Source organism: Desmodus rotundus, unplaced genomic scaffold (genome assembly GCF_022682495.2).
Source record: "Desmodus rotundus isolate HL8 unplaced genomic scaffold, HLdesRot8A.1 manual_scaffold_92, whole genome shotgun sequence".
In the NCBI taxonomy this organism is placed as follows: Eukaryota; Metazoa; Chordata; class Mammalia; order Chiroptera; family Phyllostomidae; genus Desmodus; species Desmodus rotundus.
In genome coordinates, this window is record NW_026527703.1 from 1 (window position 1) to 10,068 (window position 10,068).

The 10,068-nt window shown below is 54.5% G+C and overlaps 2 protein-coding genes and 1 pseudogene across 3 annotated transcripts; all 3 read left to right on the forward strand.

Annotated features, from left to right (window-relative positions):
- The first annotated feature begins 111 nt into the window (after window positions 1-111).
- LOC128779117 (2-(3-amino-3-carboxypropyl)histidine synthase subunit 2) lies at window positions 112-3,359 on the forward strand. 2 transcript variants are annotated; one of them, XM_053918003.2, is made up of 6 exons: window positions 112-501; window positions 723-835; window positions 1,095-1,318; window positions 1,542-2,225; window positions 2,309-2,485; window positions 2,566-3,359. In XM_053918003.2, the coding sequence occupies exons 1-6, from the start codon at window positions 355-357 to the stop codon at window positions 2,688-2,690; spliced, it is 1,470 nt and encodes a 489-aa protein (XP_053773978.1). In that variant the 5' UTR covers window positions 112-354; the 3' UTR covers window positions 2,691-3,359. The 2 variants fall into 2 exon arrangements, with proteins under 2 accessions (XP_053773978.1, XP_053773979.1); XM_053918004.2 differs by lacking the exon at window positions 1,095-1,318 and having other exon boundaries at window positions 368-501.
- On the forward strand, window positions 2,740-3,359 carry LOC128780182 (large ribosomal subunit protein eL29 pseudogene; annotated as a pseudogene).
- Window positions 3,360-6,796: 3,437 nt separating this feature from the next.
- Window positions 6,797-10,018, forward strand: LOC112314545 (V-type proton ATPase 21 kDa proteolipid subunit c''). Its single transcript, XM_053918002.2, has 8 exons — window positions 6,797-6,980; window positions 7,703-7,751; window positions 7,972-8,055; window positions 8,182-8,259; window positions 8,463-8,532; window positions 8,642-8,693; window positions 8,846-9,036; window positions 9,724-10,018. Exons 1-8 carry the CDS (start codon window positions 6,914-6,916, stop codon window positions 9,748-9,750), a joined length of 618 nt encoding a protein of 205 aa, XP_053773977.1. The 5' UTR covers window positions 6,797-6,913; the 3' UTR covers window positions 9,751-10,018.
- Window positions 10,019-10,068: the final 50 nt, after the last annotated feature.

The following is a 10,068-nucleotide window of genomic DNA, read 5'->3' on the forward strand; positions in this document are numbered from 1 at the left end:
CATAAGGCCCCGCGCCTCCTGAAGCACTTCCGATTGGCCTTGAGCTCTGAGGTCAGCCATTGGTTGTGAGCGGTTTGGTGGTGGGGACTAAAGGGTGGGGTCCGTTCTGGTTAAAGATTGATACAATTGCTACCGGGCCTGCCTTACGAACCCGGAAGTAGTAGCTCCCGATTGGCTCACGTGCGGTGGGGATATGCGAGTTTGGGTGTGCGGAGGGCTAGTCCACGGGTTGTGGACTGACTGATCCTTAACTCCTCACCCTCACCAAATGACTCTGACCCACTGAGGGCCGGTTTTGAGGACGCGGAGACTGAGGGAGGTCCCCGCTGCCTCCCGCCACCTAAGCTGTGCCTCATGGAGTCTGCATTCAGCAGCCCCGCAGAGGCGGCGCTGCAGCGAGAGGCGGGGGCCGCGGGGCTGCTCACTCCTCTTGCGGACCTGGACCGAGTATACGAACTGCAGCGAGTCGTGAGATTTGTCCGCGACCTGGGGTGTCAACGGGTGAGGGCAGGTTAGGGAGGAGTGGCTCACTTCTCTGGGGGTGGGTCTCCCAGAGGATCAGGATCTTGGAGTAATTTTGTGAGGGTGGCGGAGTGGGGGAGGTGCTCCTCTGGGAGAGGGTCTTTGAAGGTTGGTTGGGTAGGGGCTCCGGGAAGGTTTTCCCGGAAGAAAACCCTGGGGGAAGGAGATGCCGTGTCTGACTCCGTGATTTATGCTTACAGGTGGCTTTGCAGTTCCCTGACCAGCTATTGGGAGATGCTGGGGTTGTGGCTACACAACTGGAGGAGACCTCGGGGTCGAAGATGTTCATTCTGGGGGACACAGCCTATGGCAGGTGTGAACTTGAGCTTCGGAATGGAGTGTAGAGTAGACCTAGGGAACCAGGGCTTCTGGTGTTTCCTTTTTATGACAGGGCACTTGCCCCTAATGGCTGTGTTTCTCTTAGATGATGATTGACGACTGCCTTTCTGATACTAGCTCCTCTCAGTGACCGTGTCCTTTTTGTAACCTCACCCTCTTCACTGATCACATTTCCCGTTGATGACAGCAGCTCTCCTGATGACACCCCTCTCACTAATGGCTCTCCCCGACAGCTGCTGTGTGGATGTGCTGGGTGCTGAGCAAGCTGGAGCTCAGGCCCTTGTACATTTTGGCCCTGCCTGCTTAAGCCCTCCAGCCCGCCCGCTACCCGTGGCCTTCGTCTTTGGTCAGCGTTCTGTGGCCTTGGAGCTCTGCGCCAAAGCCTTTGAGGCCCAGATCCCAGACCCCACAGCTCCAGTGGTGCTGCTGAGTGAGCCGGCCTGCGCCCATGCCCTGGGTGAGGCGTTTTGCCTGTGCGTGCAGGGAGGGCGGGTCAACTACGAGGTGCCTTACTTCCCCATTGCAGTACACTCCCAGAGTTCCTGATATGGCCTTGACCCCAGCTTTTGCTTTTTAAATTGTATTTTTTGCCTTTGGTTTTGGGTCCTACTTGATCTTCTGGGGAGTGGGGGAGCCCTTGCTTTGCCAGGCCCCAACCCTTCACCACCTCCTTCTTCCAGAGGCATTGGCCAATCTGCTGCGCCCACGGTACCTGGACCTGCTCGTCTCCAGCCCAGCTCTTCCCCTGCCGGTGGGCTTCCTCAATTCAGAGCCCGAGCCCCTGGAGCGTTTTGGGCGTCGCTTCCCCCTGGCCCCGGGGAGGTGTCTGGAAGAGTATGGTGCTTTCTATGTGGGAGGCTCTGGGGCCAGCTGTGACCCTGACCTTGACCCTGACCTGAGCCGGCTGCTCTTGGGTTGGGCACCAGAACAGCCCTTCTTCTCCTGCTGCCCAGACACTGGGAGGACTCATGATGAAGGTGCCCGGGCTGGGCGGCTAAGGGCACGTAGACGATACCTGGTAGAGAGGGCCAGAGATGCTCACGTGGTGGGGCTGCTGGTGGGCACCCTGGGAGTGGCCCGACACCAGGAGGCACTGGCGCACTTGCGGAACCTGACACAGGCTGCCGGCAAGCGCAGCTATGTGTTAGCTCTGGGGCGGCCCACCCCTCCCAAGCTTGCTAACTTCCCTGAGGTGGATGTCTTTGTGCTGTTGGCCTGTCCTCTTGGTGCCCTGGCTCCCCAGCCTTCTGGTAGCTTCTTCCGGCCTATATTGTCACCGTGTGAGCTGGAGGCCGCCTGCAACCCCGCCTGGCCATCTCCGGGCCTGGCTCCCCACCTCACACACTACGCGGACTTACTGCCTGGTGAGTGGTGGGGCACTGCCTGAGCTGGAAACACTTGGGGCATGGAATCAAAATCCGATATAGATCATCTTTCTCCCTCCTAGGCTCTCCCTTCCACGTGCCTCTCCCACCACCTGAATCGGAACTGTGGGACACCCCAGATGTGTCACTCATTACTGGGGAGCTCCGACCCCCTCCTGCCTGGAAATCATCAAATGATCCTGGATGCTCCGCCCTGACCCCGCGACCTCAGCTGGAGCTGGTTGAGAGCAGTCCTGCAGGTAAGTGTGCCGAGTCTCCACTCCCATCTGAACTCGTCCCCCAGATCAGCCCACTCAGCTTCAGTCCTCTCCCTTTGCAGCCTCCTTCCTTTGTTCCCGGAGCTGGCAAGGGCTGCAGCCTCAACTGGGTCAGACGCCAGTGACAGGAGCTGTGAGTGGAAGACGAGGAATTGCCATTGCCTATGAGGATGAGGGAAGCAGCTGATACCATGTGGGCCCAGAGACACAGATGGACTTAAGAACCACTGCTAACTACTTCGGTCCTGGGCACTTCAGGAGCTGCGGGCTTGGGTGCAGATACGGCCAAATCTAGGAACCACACTGCGCACAACCAGTCCTGAAAGTAGCACAGAAATGCCATCAAGAAACCCTGATCACGAAGATATGAATCTCTGAAGGGAGTAAACCCCAAGTTCCAGATGAACATGCACTTTGCCAAGAAGCACAACAAGAAGGGCCCGAAGACGATGCAGGTCAGCAATGCCAAAGCCATGAGCGCATGTGCTGAGGCTGTTGAGGATCTTGCAAAGCCCAAGGAGGTCAAGCCCACGATCCCCCCAAAACGATAACCACATGCTAAGTCGACATGCCTACATCGCTCACTCCAAGCTTGGGAAGCGTGCTCGTGCCCGCATTGCCGAGGGTCTCAGGCTCTGCTGGCCAGCATCCAAGGCCAAGGCTCAAACCAAGCCTCAGGCTGTGGCTATAGCTGTGGCTCAGGCTCCTAAGGGACCCCAGCCCCCCACAGAGGCTCCAATCACAGTAAGGCCTCTGTCTGCCTACGTGAGGATGGAAAGACTAGAGTGACGCTTTGGCTTCTGTCTGCGTGGTGCTGGTGTCCTTCCTTGCTGTCCTATAAATAAACCTGAGGCAGGATCTGTCCAAAAAAAGAAAAAGAACCACTGTTAAGACCTTTCAGTGCTCCCTGTAGCAACCTCGCGCCTCTACCAGGATCCTTGAAAGAGCCTGGAATACGGGGAGGGCAGACAGCCCCTCCCTGAGGACAGGATCCAGCTCTGTCTTGTCCTGGTTTGGGCTTAGTAAATGTCTGTTGTTTGACTGACGGGGACTGATTTGGGGCTTTCCTGAAGCCTCTAGGCTATAGATGGTCTAGACAAGGATTTCTTAACCTTGGTACAACTGACATTTGGGGCCTGATAAATCTTTGTTATGAGGGGCTCTTCGTACATTGTAGCATGTTCGGCATCATCCCTGGCCTCTGCCCACCAGATGCCAGTGGCATACCAACTGTGATAACCAGAAATGTCTCCTGACAGTGACAAATGTGCCTTGTGGGGGCAATACTGCCCCCAGCTGCGAACCACTGGTCCACACTTGTGCTGTCCAGTATACCAGCCACTAGATACATGTGGCTAATAAACGTGATTTAACTAAGATTAAAAACTCATTTTCCCAATCATATTCGCCCTGTTTCACTGCTCAGATAGCCATATGAGAGGACAGCACAGCTGTAGACATTTCCATCATCACAGAACGTTCTCTTAGCCGCTGCTGGTCTATACTGACTGATTTGTTTCTCAGGGAGATCACAGCAACTTGAATAAACCAGATACTTTTTCTTCTGTTTCTTTTTCTTCATCAAACACTGCAGGTCCTGCACAGGTCCTGTGAGTGGAGATTTTCATCGTACTTGATTGGATTCCTCTCCTTACAATGTAATTGGGAGGAGAGGCAGTTAAATAGGCAATTACCACACAGGTGAAACGTTACTCTGTGAGGAGGGAAGCCCAACAGGGGCAGCTGGAGCCAACAAGAAGCTTCCCAGAGGGTGATACCTAAGCTGACTCTCTTGAGAGAAAAAAGAATGATCAGGAGAGGAGTGAAAAGGACGTTTGGACAAAGGCACCACGCTGCCTAAACACAGGCACGAACTAGCAGGGTGGCTGCTTCTAGCAGAGTGCAGTCGTCGGGCCCTAAAGGTTGAGAGGGCTTAAGTGAAACAACTCACTTTTTCTTAAATTTTTTACTTACTGACTTTAGAGAGCGAAAGGAAGGGAGAGAGAAACATCAATGTATTGTTGCCTTATTTATGCATTCATCGGTCGCTTCTTCTATGTGCCCTAACGAGATGAAACCACAACCTTGGCGTATTGGCATGATGATGCTCTAACCAGCTGAGCTTTGGCCAGGGCCTACTTCGTTCTCCATCTCTTTTGAGAATCTTGGCATACCGACATTGTTCGGGGGGTTTAAGGAGTAGGTGGACACCGGGGATGTGGTCCCTACCCTTAGGGAGTGCCCAGTCTACCGGTAGGGAGATCTGTAAACTGACCGTGGTAGCCATGACAAGGTGGGCACCAGATAGGTATGTTACAAACTTTTTTCACAACTGAAACATTAAATCTTTATTAAAGTGTGAGACACACACACCATAAATACCTGAAGAAAACAACGAAAGAAGATGCAACTTTCAGTATATTAAAATGTATATCACTCTATAGCAAACCCATACATCAAAATTGAAAGGGATGCCCTGGCTGATGGGCTCAGTGGATTGAATGCCAGCCTGCGAACCGAAAGGTCGCTGGTTCAATTCCCAGGCAGTGCATGTGCCTGGGTTGGGGCTGGGTCCCCATTTGGGAGGCATGGGAGAGGTAAGGGGCAGCTGCCCAATGTATCTCTTGCAGATTGATGTTTCTCTCCCTCCCTCCCTTCCCCTCTCTAAAAATAAATAAATAGAACCTTTTAAAAAAAATTGAAAGGGATCAACCAATTGAGAAGATATGTATTGCAATAGTATAAGCGTCTTTAAAATATATGTATAGATGTTTATACATTTCTGAGAGAAAAAAACATTGAGTGCAAAACACAACAGATATGAACAAAGTAAGATATTCAGAAAATGGTAAATATGTGTATAAATATATATTTGTAAATTCAACAAATACTTATGATAAAATGAGATTAGTAGTAAATATGTAGAAATTAAACACTTTGAAGATGAAAATTTAATTAAAATGCAAATTTTGTCTATCAACTGGAAAAAGTTAAAAGAATTGAAATAATATTGCTGATGACTTATTTTGTGTAAATTTAATAATTTTTAAAACAAATATCAAAAACATTTCAACATGTAACCAGTAAAACAACTTTTTCGATTACAACTTACACTCAATATTTTGTGTTAGTTTCAGGTGTCCAGCAACGTGGTCAATCACATGCTTTGCCAAGTGTGCCCCCCATACTTCCAATGCCCACCTGGTACCATCCATGGTTACTACAATGTTATTGATATATTCCCTGTGCTGTATTTTACCTCCCCTTGACTATTTTGTAACTGTCAATTACAAACATGTATTGAACACCCACTGTGTGCCAGGCACCGGGAATACAACAGTGAGGTCAACAGAAATCCTTTCATGACGCTTACATTCTCATGGGTGGGAAGAGACGGACAGCAAAGACACTCAGCCTGTCAAAGGGTGGTAAGTGTTACGGAGCAACACAAAGCTGGGGAAGGAGTGTTAGGGAGGGGAGTTGCAACATCACACAGGATGGTCAGAGGAAGCCTTTTGAAGAAGGCGAAAGGAGACTGAAAGGAAGTTACAGAGTGAGCCACAGAGATAAAGAGGAGAAGCAGAGAGAACAAGTGCAAGGTCAATGCGGGGACGGTTTGGCTGGTCTGTTCCAGGAATAGCACGGACGCCAGCGCAGCCAGAGGACTTAGTAGGGGAGTAACAGAGGTGAAGTCCGGAGCATCGGTAGAGGCCTAGTAGGCCATTGAAAGGCCTATGGCTTTGAGGGTGAAATGGAAGCCACTACGGCAATCCAAACAGGAGAGCGACAAGATCTTGCAGAAGTTTCCTGAGGACCACCAGGGGAGAGGGGAAGCCCAGAGCACACAGCTGGTCTCGGGGTGAGGGAAGTCTTCTTGGAAGAAGGGTTTCTGAGGCTCGGTAGACGTCAGCCAGGCCTCCGAGTAAGTGAAGCACTACGAAGCGCGCTTCGGGCAGAGAAAACAGACGGAGGGCCGGCGCCGACACCCTAGCGGCCCTGGGAAGGAAGGCGAGGGCGGAGGCCCGTGGGATGCGCGGTGGCTTGGGGGCCAAGCTGGGGAGGCTGACGAGCAGGCTCGGGTGTAAAGCAGGGCGGAGGGTCGGGGCTGAGAAGAACCGGCCTTGGAGACGCGACGGACCGGTGTGAGGTCGAAGGAGCCAGAGGGCGCCGGAGCCTCTTCCGAAGCACGAGACTACAACAACCACAAGCCTCAGCGCCCAGAATTTCTGCGTCGCCGAGAACCAGACTCACCGGGTCGCTGGGCCCGGCCCGGGGTCACGTGGTGCTGGCGCGTCACGTGGGCCAGTCAGGTGACGGTGCGGAGCGGACAGACTGCGGGGCGGACGGTGGACGCAGGGACGTGGTTTTTGCTCTCTCCCCACCGACCCGGGCCCCGCCGTCGCTGCCGCCATGACGGGGCTGGCGCTCCTCTACTCCGGGGTCTTCGTGGCCTTCTGGGCCTGCATGATCGTCGTGGGTGAGGCCGGGCCCTGGCGGGCGGGGCCGGCTTCGGGGCCGAGCTGGCCGGTCTGGAGCCCATCGGGGGACGTGGGGTCGCAGGAATACTGGGCTCCAGCGCGGGCTCGGTACCCCGGGCCCCGGGACTTGCCTCACGCCTGTCGAGGCCTCTGACCCCCGACAGAGGAGACCCGGATCTCCAGCTGCTTGAGCAAGGGCACGGGCGGGGGTAGGTGGGGGCCGCGGAAGCGGCCCCGGTCGCTTTCTGTCGCCACCGTCTCGCGGCTGTCGTCCCTCTTGCTCCAGAGCCGGCCTCTCCAGTTCCTCTTTTTTCTCCGGTCCTTTAGCTCCCCTTCGCCCCCGCCCCCAGCTTGTTGGGTAAACAGCGGCGCAGACTGGGCTGGCGGGATCCGGTGGCGCCTGGCCAGAGCTCTCCCCTTCTCCCTTCCTCGTGGGTGCTCAGCTCTGCGAGTGCTGCCCGGGAAACGTCTCGGTCTGGGAAGGCTGTCACCGAGTGAGACGTTACCGAGGGAGTGGCAGGCCTGAGCAGAGGCGTCTGTATAGGCTGCCGCGCTTTCCTGGCGGGGAGGGGCGGGGGCAGCCTGAGAACTGCCCCTTCACTTAGGTGCATGCAGACCTTTGAGGAGGTAGCCCATCAGCAGGGCAGCAACTGCACGTCTCAGTTGGGAGCCTCTCTCTAGAGAGCAGCCCCTAACGCCTTTTTTTTTCTCACTGCTGCAGGGATCTGCTACACCATTTTTGACTTGGGCTTCCGCTTTGATGTGGCATGGTAAGGGAGGGCAGGGAGAGGATTCTCCTAGGAGCTGCCTCTCTGCAGCCTTCCTTCCCTGATTTGAGTCCCCTCCTCCACCCCATCCCCAGCTGCCTGGGGTGTGGACCTTTGGGAGACATGAAGTCCCTTGTTTGAGCAGCCAGCACTGGTGGGGTTGCAGGTGTGGGAAGATGAGTCCACCAAGGCTGAGTTGCTTTCCTCCCTGTCTCCACACCAGGTTCTTGACGGAGACTTCCCCCTTCATGTGGTCAAACCTGGGCATTGGCCTAGCTATCTCCCTGTCTGTGGTTGGGGCAGCGTGGTGAGTGTTGGGGTGGTGTGATTGGAGGGGGGGGGTGAGTCATGGCAGGCGGTGTCTTTGGGCCCTTAGTCACCCTGAGGGCACTGACGAGGTGGGCCTCTGCTCATTGGTTTCTTGTCCTTCCAGGGGCATCTATATTACTGGCTCTTCCATCATTGGGGGAGGGGTGAAGGCCCCCAGGATCAAGACCAAGAACCTGGTCAGGTAAGGTAGGGACCCGCTGTCAGCACCAGCCACATCGGGAGCTGCCTGTTTGACCTGACAACCTCTTCCCGACCAGCCTGATGGCCCCTGATGGGGTGGGGTGCTAGCGGGGCAAAGGTGGCTAGGGACTCCGAGAGGAGGCAGGTTGGTTTCTTTATCGAAAATCTCTTTCTCCTCTCAACCCCCTTTGCCCCCACCACTAGCATCATCTTCTGCGAGGCTGTGGCTATCTACGGCATCATCATGGCAATTGTCATCAGCAACATGGCTGAGGTATGGAGGACAGGGCGCTGGGCATCCATTCCAATGTGTTATGGACATTGCTTGGGGAAGGCAGAGGGGTGTAGAGGGTGGGTTCTGATTACTTCTCTGCCTCCCTCAGCCTTTCAGTGCTACTGACCCCAAAGCCATTGGCCATCGAAACTATCATGCAGGTGGGTTGATGTGTAAAGGCAAAACGCTAGGGTGTCTGCTTTCCCCCTCCCGCCCCCAGTTTAGACGCCCCATTTTGATATTGTCACCTACTGTGGCCTGCTTTGCACTGTTGGCTGGGATTGGCCTTAGTGCTCCCTTTCCGTGCCCCCAGGCTACTCCATGTTTGGAGCTGGCCTCACAGTGGGCCTGTCGAACCTCTTCTGTGGAGTCTGCGTGGGCATTGTGGGCAGTGGGGCCGCCCTGGCTGACGCGCAGAACCCCAGCCTCTTCGTGAAGATCCTCATCGTGGAGATCTTCGGCAGTGCCATCGGACTCTTTGGGGTCATCGTGGCGATCCTTCAGGTGCTGAATCGGGGGGGGGGGGGGGGGGAGGCCTCTGTCCGCATCCCTAACCCAGCTTCGCCCTCCTCCCAGAGGAGCTGCTGTGGTGCTCCCTTCTCCACCTGTAACCACAGAACCCCTGAACAGCCTCACCACCTCATTCCCATCTTCTGGTTTCCCCCTTTGGAAGCTTTTGATTTAATTTTGTTTCTAATCTGGAAACACGCTGTCCTGTTTTTTTCCTCTGTTGCTTTGTGTCTGTATGTTTCATTTAGTTTCTCTCTTTTTGTTCTGTTATTTTGTCTCCTGGGGTTGGGATCTTGTCTGTGTTCAAATCAGTCTGTGCTGGTGTGTTTGACGGCAGTCAGCGTGTGCCTGTGCGGACAGCATGTCTGAGTTGTATATCTGTCCGACTGTGCGAGTTTGTGGCCAAGGACCAGCCCTGGGGTTACTGTGGGTGCCTGGCTGGGTTGGTTCTCAGTGACTGGCCTACTGTCTGTAGGTCTCTCTGTCCCACAGCCTAACTGTGGTTGTCTGACCCTGTTCATCTGTGTGTGTCTGCAACAGCCTACCATTCTGGGTCAGTCACCCATCTGTTGTCATCTGTCCATCCCACCATGAGTTTGTGAGTTCTGGTCCTCTGTCATTTGTCACCGTCTTACCTAGTCCTCTGTCCCTGCCTGATTGCCCCTGTTCTTTCTTTTGCAGACCTCCAGAGTGAAGATGGGTGACTAGATGATCTGTGTGGGTGGGGCCGTGCCCCACTCTTATTTATTTGTGGTTTTCCTGGGACAGCTGGAGCTGTGTCCCTTTAACAGGGCTTGGTGTTCTGAGCCCTCCCTGCACTCACTCCTCGCTGCCTGTCAACTTGGAGGCACTGTCTGACTGGATCCTCAGTGTGGGGAGTGGGCTGCTGATGACTGTGCAGCCATGCACCTGTGCCCCACCTCTGCTCCAACCTGTCTTTGCAGTGTGTCTGAAATAAATGTGGTATTTGTCTGGCCATGTCGATTCTGTTGCCCTCCTTCACCACCTTTTGCCTCAGGGTAAACA